Source organism: Drosophila bipectinata, chromosome XL (assembly GCF_030179905.1).
Source record: "Drosophila bipectinata strain 14024-0381.07 chromosome XL, DbipHiC1v2, whole genome shotgun sequence".
NCBI lineage: Eukaryota > Metazoa > Arthropoda > Insecta > Diptera > Drosophilidae > Drosophila > Drosophila bipectinata.
Window position 1 is genome coordinate 678,238 of NC_091734.1, and position 15,324 is coordinate 693,561.

At 40.9% G+C, this 15,324-nt stretch overlaps 2 protein-coding genes across 4 annotated transcripts in view; both read left to right on the forward strand.

Moving 5' to 3' along the window:
- LOC108121154 (kinesin-like protein KIF23) overlaps window positions 1-6,452 on the forward strand; it is a 20,769-nt gene extending 14,317 nt beyond the window's left edge. Inside the window, exons 2-3 of one of the 2 annotated variants that reach the window (XM_070279370.1) lie at window positions 384-485; window positions 3,613-6,452. In XM_070279370.1, the coding sequence (XP_070135471.1) occupies window positions 3,623-5,665 (2,043 nt within the window). In that variant the 5' untranslated portion in view covers window positions 384-485; window positions 3,613-3,622 and the 3' untranslated portion in view covers window positions 5,666-6,452. Of the gene's footprint in view, window positions 1-315; window positions 486-3,612 lie in introns of those variants that run through there. The other variant, XM_017235096.3, reaches the window with a different exon arrangement.
- mew (multiple edematous wings) overlaps window positions 831-15,324 on the forward strand; it is a 48,297-nt gene continuing 33,803 nt past the window's right edge. The window contains exon 1 of one of the 2 annotated variants that reach the window (XM_017235094.3): window positions 831-1,481. In XM_017235094.3, the coding sequence (XP_017090583.2) occupies window positions 1,303-1,481 (179 nt within the window). In that variant the 5' untranslated portion in view covers window positions 831-1,302. The remainder of the gene's footprint in view (window positions 1,482-15,324) is intronic. The other variant, XM_017235095.3, reaches the window with a different exon arrangement.

The following is a 15,324-nucleotide window of genomic DNA, read 5'->3' on the forward strand; positions in this document are numbered from 1 at the left end:
TAAAATAATATAATAAAATAATTAAACAATTCAAAAAAAATCTCTGAATCTAATAAATTTTAATTTTAATATATCTAGTTATATAGCTAGTTATATCTAGCTATTTTATATCCATATCTAGTAATACTTGATTTATTCTGGAAATAGTGAAATTATTCTCTTGTTTTTCTTTAAAAATATACTTTTTTAGAATATAATATTATTAGAATAGTAGGCTATTTTTTCCCCGTATCCTTGCTCATAATTTTCTATAATCACATAGGCCTTGCATTCTTAAAAATCAACTGTCACATCCAAGCTGTATATTTTCTCATTATTGTTTCTGATTTCATACCGAACAGACCTCAGTTCTAAATTCTCAGTTTTAAAAATAATTGTTTTTTTTTTTTTTCATACATTTAATATTAGTTTTTAAAACCAAAATAATAGAACCTTTTGGATACTTTTCTAAATTTTTGTAGTGCCTTTTTCAAAGGAGTTATCAAGTAAGTATTGGTGTATATGGTGGATTATAGTACAAATAAACGACTATGGAGTAAAGATAAACTAGGAGATTTAGTCAATAACTAGTGGTGTAGTGGTATGTTTTATAAGAACAAGCCATGGGTGTTAAATAAACTAGTACTAAACTACTACTACTACTTTTTTTTCAACTTTCAAAGAAAAAACGCGCGCGAATTTCTGTTTTTTGTTGGAAAACGTAAAAAAATAGAATTTCTGTTGGAAATTGCTCAACACTGGCGCTCGTCGAACCAACATTCCATACTCGAACCATGTTTGAGTTCGATGCGGCAGCCCTGGGCGGAAATTGTATCTTTCGGATTCAGATTCAGAGTATCAAATAATTCCGTACGAAGTGGTTCGTGCCGCTCGTCGTGCCGCGAAAACCGAATTTCCGATTGATTAAATACGAATCTTATCAAATGTTATTTTTTTTTTTTGCTTTCGTAAAGGCTTTACGTAATTTAACGATTGACTGATTTTTTTTTTTAAATTAAAAAAAATATATATATATTTATTTTTGTTTCTGTGAGTGCGTGTCTCGTATAAAGAGAAAAACAAAATACAATACAGGAATATTTTTTTGTTACCTGAGAGAAAATACGAAAAGCAAACTACCTGTTGAGCCAGAAAAGGCCGCGTTAAGTGTTTTTGTTGTTGTTTTAAAACACCACCCAACAACAAAAAAAAAAGAGAAAAACCACCCAACCACCTTGCCCATTGCCGTGCTCAGTGGAGCACGTGCATTTCATAATTTAAAAAAATTTAATTAAATAATTAAAATATAAAATAAAATAAAAAATGGAATTACTGTGGTTCTTGAGCAGGATTAAGTTAGTCCTGTTACTAACTATTAACCTGGTGGTTGGCTTCAACCTGGAACAGCGACTGCCGATCGTCAAGTACGGACATCCGCACTCCCACTTCGGCTACTCGGTGGCCACCCACTCTATAGGTCTGGCGCCAAACCAAACCAACTGGTAAGTTTGGGATCTCTTTTGCAAAAGATCTCTGAAGAGAACCCCTCAAGGAAATGGTATTTCACATATTACAGGCTTAGGGTTACTGATCCTTTTGTTTTATAGGATGACCTTTTCAAGGGTCAAGTATCTATTGTTTTCAGATACTAGCAATCTACCTTGTAGGTAGGTTTTCTATATAAAAATAGCCATGGTCTTTGTTATACAATATTTACTTGTAAGAGTTGTTGTTTTTCAACGAAATTGATTTTTAATTATTAGTAGGAAATCTATATTTTTAATTAGAAAATCATTTAAGAAATATTTATATTTATTTAGAATCAAGGGTATATTTAAGAAGAATTTAAGTGACTATTTAAGCTTCTTCCTAAGAAGAATTATACAATTTTAAGTAGAAAGAAATGTTTTAACCCAATAATAATGAATTCTTGTAATAAGAAATATAACCTCTTTAAGAGCCTCTATAAAATCACATTAAAAAAACATTGTGAAACATTGTCGTTTAATAATTAAAAACCGAAATATTTTGAAATTTTGAAACCCCCCGTCCCCCCGATTTAAACCGGTTTGGGCATTAAACTTTGGACATGATTTATGGCCCAGTTGGACTAAAACCTTCTATACAAGAAATATAATATGTGTTTTGGGATAAACTCCGCCAAAACAAGAATATGTATATTCTTCGGCAGTCCACGCAGAGTATGCCAATGAAGAAACTGGTTTCGGGTTTTTCGATTTTTTGCCAATTCGATTTTTAAGTTAATTGACTGGCATTGATTGTTATTAATCAGCACCAGCAGCAGCAGCCAGTCATTCCATTAGTGTTAGTAATACTTGAAGTTGTGCTAATAATAGTAGTATATCTGAGAGAATAATAATTTGCATTTGCAATCTTTGTTTAATGCGCAAAAACAGGTTTCCATTTAGAGAGCTATGGATGCTATGATGATGCTGGCATCAGCTCTGGAGATTCGAAGAATCGTTCCGAAATTGCATAAGAAACCAGCACCATAGCCTGATCCAGGATATAGGCTCATATCCCTCATATCCCTCCAGGGTTTACGATTTATTTACTCAAAGATAGGGAAGTGAGTTGCTCGTATTTGTCTTCTCTCGAGTCTGAGGATTCGTTTTGTTTATTTTTCAAAAATATTTTCATTTTGGGTTGTTGATTTTTCATTCTTGGTGTTTTTCTTTCTTTTTTTTTTTTGCAAATATTTATGCAGATAAGGGTAGGGTTTTTTTTTTTTTTTTAAAGATAGCGGCGATACAGACGAAATGTTTATATTCCTCAAGACCGACCCCCTCTGAAGAGGTTCTTCTTTTTTTTAACCCTAATTTTTTTGCACTCGAACGGATGTCAATTAATTTGCATTTGTCATGCCAGGCTTGGCTCTTGGCTCTTGGCCCTGGCTTTAATGTGGACTCCTCCTCCCTCATGGCTCATCCGACTTCTTGGCGAGACTTCTTGTGTTTTTGTTTTCCAAACCAAACCAAACCAAACTCGGCAGACAAAACGGAGCCAGACGGTCCAAATGGCGAAATGGCCATAAAAATGGCCAGACGACAAATCTGGAATCAATACAAGCCTCAACTTGGAAGTTGTCTCAACAAATACACGGCTATAAAAAGGGGGTTACTTGGGGGTGAAGTTGGAGAGCAATATATCCAATAAAGAAGTTGGAGACCATAGACATGTAGGAGTGGGAAAAATTATTGAAAAAGGGAGTATGAGATGGTATATTACTACAATTATTATTGGAAATTATTTCCCAGAAACGGATAATACATAGACCTCCTCTAATAGAGGAGCTCAATAGGGTCCTATATAAGATCCTTAAGTACTATGATATCTATAATATATTATATATAGAAAAGGTATCAATTCTTGACCTCTTTACCTACAAGAGAACTAGCACTATATCTTTAGAATCTAAGATTCTAGAGACTCCTCCACACTTCTTAGAATATGTCTCCCTTTATAAACCTCAACCTAGTAGCTAGTAGCTATTTTTTCTTAGTGTACTTAGCCCCCCCCAGGGCCCCTCGTTAACCAGTCACTAGGTCAAAGCAATTACTTAGCCCCCCTGCTCTCCTCCTAACCCCAAGCTAATCCAGATTCCCGCCACAGAGTATCCACGATGCCAGTTAAAGATTCCAAGTCCATCACCAAGATGCCGACCAAGCAAGAGCGTTCCAAGAGCCTGGCTCCCGCACCGAGGAAGCAGACCTTCCGGCGCAGCATCTCGGAGGCGCCATCCCACTCCCAGCTGCTGGAGCCCCTGGACCAGCGTCGCATCCACCAGCAGCTACTTCGAGTCTATCTCCGGATCAAGCCACTCGGCGAGGAGCTAGGTGGCACGGAGCAACCACGTGCCTGGCTGGAGCAGGTCCCGCCCAGTACAGTGCGAGTGGATCGCTCGGCTCTGCCCTCGGCGCCGGCCCGGACCCCCCAGACACCAGGATCGTCACATTGCCCGGCCAGCCGGAGTACTGCCGACCTCGCCAACGCCGGAGCCAGCCCCGGAACCGGAACGACCGCCACTGGCTTGCCAGGTCAGATGGAGTTCCGGTTCCGGAGCGTCCTTTCGGAATGTGCTACGCAGTTGCTGGTGTTCCGGACCGTTGGCGAGGCGGCTCTTCGGCAACTCTACACAGGCGGCAGTGGCCTCATCCTGGTGACCGGCGCCGGGGGCAGCGGCAAGACACACACCCTCCTCGGCCCCCATCCCCGGGACACCATTGAGGGCGGGCTCCTCTACCGGTGCATCAACGCCGTCTTCCGCAGTGCCGGCTGCGAGTTCGTGGATCGGTGCCAGATCCTAGCGAACGACTCGGGGACAGGATTCCGGATGGCCTCCGACAAGAAGGCCCCGGTGGCAGCCACCCACAAGGAGCGCGCCGCCGCTGACAAACACCGAACGGACTGCCTGTGGCAGACTGGTGGCGTCAAGCTGCTGACCCATCGGCGGAAGCACGCCTGCTTCCTGGGCGCCCTGATGGTGCACGAGGGCAGCTTCTACGACCTGCTCGGCGAGCAGCCCGCCGCCGCCGACGAGACTCGTCCGGCAGCCGTTATCCTGCGGGAGGACGGGCGCGGCCGGAGCTATGCCGTGAGGGGCAGTCGCCTGGAGATCCGCAGCGTCGAGGAGGCGGAAGGCCTCATCAAGATGGCTCTGAATCGCAAGAACCTCTGGACCGGATCGGGCAGGAGTCACCTCCTCGTCAACGTCTACCTGGCCTTTGTGGAGGTCCCAGCCAAGGGCACCAGCATCGACTGCGGCCAGCTGACCCTGGTGGAGGTCCTGGCCCCCGAAACCGAAGTCCAGAAAACGAGGAGACCCTGCGACGCCCTCAAAACGGTCTACACTCTGAAGCAGTGCCTGTCCACGTTGCAGTTCAACCAGCTGGCCGTCCTGAAGGGCAGGAACCAGAGGAAGCGTCCACCGCACCGCGAGTCCAGCCTGACCCAGTTCCTGGGCCACTTCTTCGACGTCAGCCAGCCGGCGAATGTGGTGTGTCTGGCGACCGTGAGTCTGGACCCCAAGCAGGCGATGGAGAACGTCAGGGCCCTGAGCTTCGCCGAGGAGACCATAAACCTGTCCTGTCCCTCCCTCAAAGACGAGCAACCTATCAACAGCTTTCTGGAGGAGAGTATCGAGCCGTTCGGCGTTTCCGGGCAGGTCGTTCCCACATTCCTGGACAGGAACATCCGACCCGACTACAAGGCGATCCGGACAGTCAGGGTGATCGACATACCGCCGTTCGACAATGTCCAGAGCTTCATTTCCCAGCTGAGAGCCAAGCTGAGGCGTCGTCGCAACTTTGTCCAGCTCTCCAAGGATCTGGCCAAGAAGCTGCAGAAACAGCTGCCGGGCCGGGAAGAGATCTTCGGCTTGCAGAAGACGGCCATCAAGGAGGTGGAGCAACGCATCAAGGAGATGGAGCCTCTGATAGCTCGGCTGGAGGAGCTGAAGACTCTTGTTTCGTACCGACAGCTGTCCTCGCAGTGCCAGGAGGTGGAGAAGCGCGCCCAGGTCAGCGAGAACATGATGAATGCCAGGAACCAGCAACTGGAGCACCACATGGCCCTCAAGGATCGCAACGAAGACCTGGAGCTGTCCGGTGATGGTAGCAGACGTACCCAGAAGGAGAAACGCTCGCCAGTGTGGCACTATTACTAGAGGACATGTTGCGACATGTTTGAAAAAGTGTGACCATGACTCGGCTTGGATTTTTTAAAATTCAAAATTCAAAATTCCCCGAAATTCTCAGTGATGGGCAAGTTTTTGGTAATATTTTTGGAACTCTTACTCTGATAAGGAAGAATCTACAAGAATTGACAAGATTGAGCAAGTATGGACAGGTGTGACCTTGTAGTAAAACATAAAATGTTCGGTGTGACCAGAGAAAGTTCTAGAATGGATTGTAGAAAAGAAATACCGCAAAATTCTCAGTTATCTCGACAAGTTTGATCAAGTTTGGACATTTTTTATCCAAATTTCGAGTTTTATCATTATTCAACACTGTTTTCCATAAATTGTCAGTGTTGGAAACGGAATAGTGTAATTATTAAGGCCCCAATCAAGACCAAAGATACGACCTGTACAAGATTGAAGAATTATTGCTGCCAATTCTTCAGAGCTCACTTCTCCTGGAAGACTTTAAGACAATGCCTGATGCGACAATTCCGTATTAGTCCTTAAGGATAACATCAAGATGGAATCTCTAAGCGAAGCTTCAGAAGTCTCAAGGATAATCACAGTGACCTTCTTATGGCTCCTAACTTATTCTGAAGAACTGACAAATCTTCCCATCTTAGATTCTTAAACCTGAGCCAGTTTGGACCAATTATGTCTCTATATTTTTCAGTCCCGGCTCATCCCTGAAAAGGACAGAACCCTCTAAGCTGGCCCTCCCAACATGACATATCCCCACATCCCTTTTGCAATAAAACTTTTTTGGCAACTAAGGCCTTGGTGTTTATTTCCTTTTTTTTATGAGGTGGAATGCATTTGTCACATTTTGAAAAAAAAAACAAAGCCATAAAGTTGAAGAATCAGAAGAAGGTCTTCTGGCCGAAACACAAAGACAGGCCGCCTGCAATCAAAAGTCCATTTGCACGTCCACGTTCCCCGAAGTTGGCCCCTTCTCCGGTGGGGTTTGGGGATGGCCCCTTAACCCCATCCCTATCATGTGGACTGCTGACAGCCAAGCGTCATGTCCGTCATGCACTGCCCCTCATTCCTCCTTTTTTTATGCATTTTTTTGGGACGTGCACATCACGCGCTTTGTGGGGTCGCCGGACTCGAACCCGTACCCCATACCCCATCGTGATTCACGTGCAACGTGCAGCATGCCGCACTATGGACTATGGTCTGGGGAGCTGGTAATAAATAATTTGAATAACAACACCACGCTACTTGGGCTACTTGGATTAAATAGAAGCCCTGACCTTGATAGAAGATCCATACATACATTCGCTAATCGAAAAGCACGTGCCTTTCGGACGTAAACAAATCTTGAATAAATTCGAGTACAATGGACTCGAACAAACCTCCATTCATGACCGACTCATAACACAAAATGTAAACAAATATGTACGATAGTTATAGGATTTTCAAGGGCCCTGGACATCGGAAGAGAAGCTTTAATATCGCACCGGATGTGGATATTAATTTTTTATCATTCGCGAAGGTCGTATTGTTTTCTCAATGAGCTGAACCCAAAAGGCTGATAAAAAAAAAACTGCACTGCGGAATTTGCATCCCATTATGGCACTTGTTTATTTGCCTTTTTCGCCTTCGGGCTGGCAAGGGAGCTTATAATTAGCTTATAATTAAAAAACAAAAAAAATAAATAAACAAACGTGTGTGGCTCGGGGGATGGCACATTAAGAGCCCCCATAAGATCCGATCGATTGATTCAAACAGGGACTCGTAGATTAAATTTTATAACGCTGCCCTCGCTTACTTTTCTTTATTACTTTTTTTTTTTGTTGGCATTCAGTAATTTTAAATGTTTATTTGTTTTTATACATTTTTTAATTAGTTACGCGACAGTTTGTTGTTTGCCTTTGTAAATCTTACGTGTGCACAGAGTCTACAGTATATGTCACTTTTGTTTAATTTAGCAAATCTTACTTACCTTAATTATGTAACTGATAAAGATATGAGCTTGAGATGGCGAATCAACTGGTGACGAAGGCACTTGAAATACTCATTTTGAAATTTTCCCAACTTATTCGATTTTTAATCTAATAACATAAAGGATCTAAGAATTTAGAAGAAATTTGCCTCTGAATAGAAATAAGTCTTCAAACACTGAAGTAATTTAATTATTAAACTAATAACCCTTAAAGAAGATAGGAAATTGATGACGAAAGCAATGGAGTTACTTTTACGTGACAAAAAGAGCCCCTAAATAAATATAATTCTCCAAAGTCTTATGTAATTTAATTATGAATCTTATAAAACTCAAAGGAGCTGAGAATTTGATGACGAAAGCAATGAGGTAACTTTTTTGTGACGAAAAGTACCTCTGAACAAAAAATAATTCTTCAAACTGTTAGGTAATTTAATTATGAAACTAATAGCCCTTAAAGAAGCTGAGAATTTGATGACTATATACTATGAAATGTTTCAAAAACTTTTTCAGTGACGAAAAGCACTATAAAAATACTATACTACATACATAGATATATTTTAGAAATTGCCTTTAAACCTTGCTTCGATTGGGAATGGTTTCTTTACTAATTGTCTACTATATATGCTTCCAATATATTTTTCTATTATTATATATTTTATGACGAAAGCTTTTGACATTCTTTTAATTATATTAGTAACGAAAGAAGCTATTAGATGGAAATTATCTCGAGATCTCTCTAAATTTGTGAATTATATATCTTTACTCCCATTTATTTCAAAATAAAATAGCAAATTATTTTAAATGAATTAAACTTTATCTGACTTTATTTTATTAAAATTGATTTTCCTTCGTCACCTTTAGGAACAACTATCCCCAGCTTGAGTGTATTGTTTTTTTTTTATTCTATTGTTATCTGATTAGTTTGCTTATCGTCAGTTCGTTGACTTTCCGACTGACACTCTAGTATCTCGTGGATGTCGTAGATCTTGTAGATGCCTTCTTATATATATAGTTCTTCTGCCTCCGCATCGTGATCTACTCGATCTTCTCGATCTTCTGGCTGCCACCATGTGTTCCTTGTTTGGTGCGTTGTCTGCCAAAAAAAAAAAGAACTCGTCGAATAAAAAAAAAAACTTTTCGCCGAAAATGAGGTCAACAGACGCCAAACAGTCGGGGCGGAAAAGGAAGAGTGGGGGTTCTGGCGGGTGGGTGGTTGGGTGGCTTGAGTGAAGGACAGGCGGCCAAGGGGGAGGGGGGTGGCTAGTACATAGTTGGGTGGTTTATGGTTATTATTGTTGTTTTTGCTGTTTTTTTCTCCTAGCAAAAATGCGTGTATCTAAGTATCCGCCAGAAAAGCATAACAAAAACTAGAACCCAACCCATAGATATCCCACAACACCCCACCACCACCCACCACCCACCTACCACCCCCACTTCCTCGTAAACAAATGAAGCCAAAAAAACGAAAAACGCAAAACGAAAAATGCGAAAAGCGCCAAACTATCAGCCGAGAAGGAAATGGCCAAAAACACTTGCTAAGGCAATGTAAGCTGGCCGACATGTGTGTAAGGCCAGGCCATAAATATCGACACTCGGATGGCACACTACCAGTCAGTAGAATAGGTCTACTTTTGGTTTCAAATATCCAAAGAGGTTATTTTTAATATTAATTTTTAAGACAAAAAGAGAACCTTTCTTCTAAATAAATTTTTAAAAATATTTAAAAAATTCTTAAACATATATTTATGACCACTATTGTAGTTCCTGCAAGTCTAAAAATCGTGGGGCCTTAAGTGCCGACTATATTCCACGTATTTCTTTAAGGGGGAGATGGTCTGTAAAAATTGGAAAAAAAAAATGGGGAAGGGGGGTGCGACTTTTTGCTGCCAAGATCTGTGAGAAAAAAGTTCACTTGCTTATTTCCAGCTAATCGAGGGTTACAGTACAAACACTCTATAAAGAACTTAATAGAGCTAGAGAATATTTTACAAAAAAAATACCAAGAAACTAAAATATAAAATTTTAGAGTGAGTTTTAAAAAGACAATTCTTCAAGGAAATACAATAATTACCTCACCTTTCGAGTGCCCACTGTACACAGTAATACCGCTTATAAACATGCGTGAAAATTCAATTGATTTTCCGGGATGAAGACCAACAAAAAGGAGGAGTACTGGCATGCGTATTAATAGAAAAATAGAAAAAGTTGCCCATTTATTTTGTGAGAAACAAGAAACTAGCATTCGATCTGGGATTCAGATACAGATGCAGATACATTTACAGATTCAGATACAGATACGGATACTCTTAGATACTCTTACTCTTCGTTTTAGGATGGCAGCTGGCTGGGTGTCGAGTGAGCCGAAAGATACGCACATTGCACATCTCTCAGATACACGAGATACAGATGCGAGAAAAAGACACATTTTGCAGAAATCCATAGCAGGCTGGTTCTGCAGGCTGGCAACTAATGAGAGCCCCCCCTTAGTGGTGGGCTGTGGTGGGCACTCCTTAACCCCTCAACGCCCCAGCTGTCATAAGAGGACCCCGAGAGTGCGGCGGCTCGGTGGCGTGTGGGCGTCTTGATTTATTGCCAATTGGATGGCAAGTCGCCCAGAAGAATCGTGGAGAAGATTTGGTCTGAGCTGGCTCGAGAAATCCGAATCAAAATCCATAGCCGCGTGGGTTACTTTACCAGCTAAAAATCAGAAAAAAAATAAACGAGGAGTAGAAACGCTCACGAAGATCTTTCTTTTTTTTTCGCATAGAAATCAAAGTGGTGCCCACGCCTCGGGGGTTTCTTCTGGTTTGCAGCTTCGATTGGAGAAGAAGCCGGGCGAAGATACTGTAGAGAATCAGACCCTGAGCAGACGATAAATCAATAAGCCCCAAAATGTGGCAACCGTGGCCACAAAACTGCCACCGCCACAAAGATTCCGACAAATTGGCCTTTTTGCTTCAATATTTTTTTTCGGGATGGGCCTTTGGGCCGCACAATAATCACTGGGGATTATGTACTACATGGAGGTTGAGAGGTATATTATAAAAATAAATATTTTTAGAAGAAAAATTAATTAGATTTTTGCAGAAAAAAATCAATAAAGTTTTAGAAGAGTTAGGGATTCTAAAGAAGAGCCTTACTGTTGGAAGAATTTCAAACTTTTAGGTTGAAGAAAGATATGGTAGACCTTTTCTTCAAAAAACCAAAAATGGGTCCAAGAAAAATGGTTAAAATTTGCAGGAATACCTAAGAGGTTCTCAGAAACCCAACTGCCTATATTGTAGACTCTTAAAAATTCTCAATGCTATTTTAAGAAGAATCTGAAGCTTCTAAGATCTTTAACCACTTTTTTAAAGTTTCAAATATCTATGAAAACCAATGCCAAGTATCTCCATTAAGTAGAGCCTGAGAAAAAGAGACAACCGCAGATTCCAGACTTCCCAAAGATATAACCGATATCCAAGATTCAATATCCCCAGATCGGGTCTCATCTCAGGCCGATTTCCTCGGCAATGTGGCATTAACCCTCACACCGCAGTCACATGGGTGAGATTTATGGAGCAAATTCCCGTGTGGTTGCCCGACCCTGCCCTTTTCTCTCGTGATCTGGAGATCTGGAGAATTGTGCGAATGAAACTCGTTACCGGTGCCGGAGAAAAGGTGACAGGAAGAGAGGGATAGAACGATAGGCGGGAAAAGAGAGAGAGAAGAAGGCCAGACAAAGCCGCAGATGGATCGAACCATTGCCAATAGTCGTCGTACCTGCCCCTCACACTGAGACTATACACTGAGAATAAAAATTAAATAAGGAATTATAATTTTTATATTATATTTAAAACATACCATATCTTTAAACTGAAAGAAATCAGCCAGTCTTTAGACCAGTCTAGACTAGTTTCTCGTCAAGTCTCGAGTTCGAACCAGGCAGAGGAAGTTATAATTTTTTTTTTCTTTTTTTTCAAGTGTTTTAAAAACTTTGTTGGGATGGATGGTAGCCCCTGACGCTCTTCTAGGCCCCTGGGTACCTCAATCCGGTCCAAGTAGTGGCTGCTTCCCTGACGGATCTGGTGGATCGTGCTTTTGCTTTGCTTTTGGTATTTTTTTTTTATTTTTTTTTGCTTGTTTCTAATGAAAATTGACGCCGTGTTGGTAATTTAAGTTGTTTTCGTTCAGTTTCTTTCTCCCAGCTTAACGTTTTTTTCACCTTTTTTTTCTCTAGAGGGGGGACCTCTTTTTTTTTAGGTTCGCGTGCTGGAAGATCTGCCTGCGATCGGTTTGTTTTCTTGGCTCCCCCCCTTTTTGTTGGTTGACTTGTAACGATTTTGGCTGGCAGTTTGTTAAACATTTTGGGCCATTTGGGGTGAAATAAATGAAGATCGTATCGGAAAGCAGCAGAAAATCCAAAACAAAATTGATCACTTCTGGTATTATATTGCAGGTCTGCACGAATGAGGGGGGTTTTAACCTAATTTTTATTGGGTTTATTGGGGCTAATTATCAATAGAACTTATCATTTTTAGAAGCCTATATTTCTTGCTTTTTCTGAACATCCATCTGCTTTTCTTCTCCCCATCTTTCCCAGGGTTTTTCCTCAATATTTTCACAGACTTCTTTTTCTATTTTTTGGCTTTTTTTTTCTTGAAGAAAAATTATAGCCTCGGCGTTTTCCTTGGCACTTTCCGAGGCGTTTTCTTCGCGCAATTTGGTTGCAACTGCCTCAAGTTCTTCTCCACCCACTGACTGCTTTTTCCTCTGCTTTTCCTTTTGGTTTTTCCATGCATTTCCTTTTCTCTTTTCACATGATGCTGCGAGATTTTCGTGGCTCGTTTATTTATTATGATTATTTATTTTGTTTTACTTGCGACTAGTTTGAGGCTGCCTGCCACAGATGTTGGCAGTTCATCAGTTGGCCCGAAAGGGGGCGGTTGGCTCAAAGGGGCGGGGCTACTCACACACCGAGGGCGAAAGAAAAACACTCACACATGGGCGTAGAATTGATTAGATTTCTTCAGATTCTACAGCTTCTTCCAGCTCCAGAAATGGTACTCTTTTTTTTTCTCTTTCCGTTTTTCACGCATTTTTGAGTTCAACAAACGCTGGCCACGCCTACTGCCGCCCACTTTGGGGATGTCTCTATTTGTCTCTGTCCCCCCTTTTTTTGGTTTCTTATGGTGTCTTTCTGGGGGTACCCCCCTAATGGATGTCTTTCTAGGTTGCCCTTTTTTTTTCAAAAAACCAACTTTTTAGGTTCTAAAGACTTTTAAATATTTTTTAAAAATATTATAAATAAATGTTAAAAGCTTAATTTATTCATAATAAATAATTAAAATTCTAATTTAAAGTTTAAGAATATTTTTTTAAAGATTTAGTCTTCATATTTCTTCATAAAGTCCCACCATGTGGCACCCAAGGCGGCTGCCCAAAATGCAAAAATCCTGTCGGCAAAATCGACTTGCCACGCCCACCCGCCCCAACAAATTCACACAAAAAGCGAGCGAGTCGCGAGTTGCAAGTCGAGTGTGTGGGTGTCTTGTGGCATGTTTGCTTGACGAATTTTGAGTTGGCCTGGCCTATACATACGGGCCCAAACGGGCCAAGAGATTACAGCCTGCGGCTTCAGTTTCTCAGCTGCAACTTCAACACCCAACTTGCAGCAAAGTTGTGGCAACGTTTGGCTTCGACGGCGACTTCTACTTCTTCTACTTCGAGTTTGAATGCGTGTGGGCGCCAAAATCGAAAACTGCGATGGCGACACAACTCTTGATAAGAATGAATGTACTCACAGTACTCACAAATACTCGAAACTTAAACTCAAACACAACAACAGCATATTGATGTTGACAAGCTGGCAAGGCGGCACTTTTACCAAAAAGCAACAACAACACAAGACCCAGATAGAACTCTAGACTTGGCCAGAAGACGAACTTGTGGATGCTCTTCTCTGGAAAAAGCTTTGAGAAAGGGTTTGGGTTTGGGGTTTTCTAACCACAAGTAGCACACAAGGGTTAACAGAAGTACCGGGTATCTTATTAAATTATATAAAATATAATTATGAACTTTGACATAAAGTTTTTAGTATAAAAAGAGTTGGTAATTCTATTAATTTTTATTTATAAATAATTCTTTTCTCATAAGGGCTTTCTAACCTTAAGAAACTCATAAGGGTTAATAGAAGTACCGGGTATCATACAGTTTTTCTTTGAATTTAAGCCTTAAATGATTGTCAATATGATAGGCTTAATTTTTCAGTTATTATTTAACAAAATATACAATAATTTATTTTGTTTTAAGATTTTTAAGATTTCCAAGCACCATATACCCTCTCTCCCCTGAAGAGAATGCAACTTTTAACCCGTTTCGGTTCTGTCGCCGTGTTTTATGTACTTGGGCTTCACTTTATGAGTTGTATTACTCGTAGTCCATAGACCTGCTTCGGCTTATTTGCTTTCCAGGTAAAAAAAAATGAGGAAAATACTTACAACGGCGACAGTTTACCGCGAGTTTATCTCCCAAGAAGTTAAAGTTGTGTTCGAGTATCTCTATTGTGTGGCAGCAACTCCCCATGGGTTAATTGATAAGGTTATTGTTTCCCTTTTTTTTAGGGCGTTTTGTGCCCCCCAGACAATCCAGGGGCGTAGTTGCTTTTGTGGGGGCGTTGTGGCAACAAAAAAAAAAGATAGAAATAGGTGCGATTAAAGCCAGAGGCGTTGCCCACAATAGTTCGTTCAACTGTTGAGCTTCTTCTGGGAAGTCTTCGATATCGTAGACTGATTGATTGCTTTGATTGATATTTCCTGGTTCTATTAGGAAGATTTCAAAAAGGTTCAGGAATTTAAAACCTTAACCGAGATCCACTTTCAGACAAAAGTCATCAAATTTATGAACCGTTGACGCCAGACATCATCAAAAAAAATGGATTTTTTTTTTCCCAAAGACTGGAAAATTATTCTGGCGGAAAAGTCTCTCTCCAGCTAGCCAGCTAGCTTTTGGGGAACCATAATTAAAAAATCAAATCACGTTTCGTTTTATGATTTTGTCGGTATTTTCTTCTTGATTTTCCAAGCGTGGGCATTGGTGCTTTCGTTTCGTATCATTTCTCCAGTGAAAGTCACTCTCCAGACACACAGAGACCCAGAGAGGTCTTTTGAGAATTTTTCCAAACCAAAAACTATCACACATTTTTCATTTTCAGTCATTTTCAGACTTCCGTTGGCCAACAACCGTTGGGAAAAATCACACAGATACAGATAATTAATTCTGGAATGAAATGGAAAAGCTGATCATTCGACCATATCGCCGGTAATTGGCGGCAAAATTATGTCACATACTTTTGTGTATTTTTTTGTTGAAACAATTAACTGCTGAAATCGAGCAGCTCTAAACGATATTTGCGGCTTAGTCGCTAAATTGGTGAAAACTCATCAAAATTTATGCTCGCCAATTTGCCAAATTGCCAATTTTGGCCAACTGCTTTCGCATTTTATTTTATTTTTTTCGACTTGGCCATTCCCAGGCCAATTCTCCATTTCTCGATCCAGTTTTGGGGCTTCAGCTTGCGATCTTGTTTTAATTGCCCATAAACATGATCCACATCCACATCATCATCCGCAGTGATCCAATTTAGTTGCGGTTTTAAGGGGGGGAAGCTATTTGCAAAATTTTTAGGGGCTATGAGGATGTATGTACTTTGTTGATA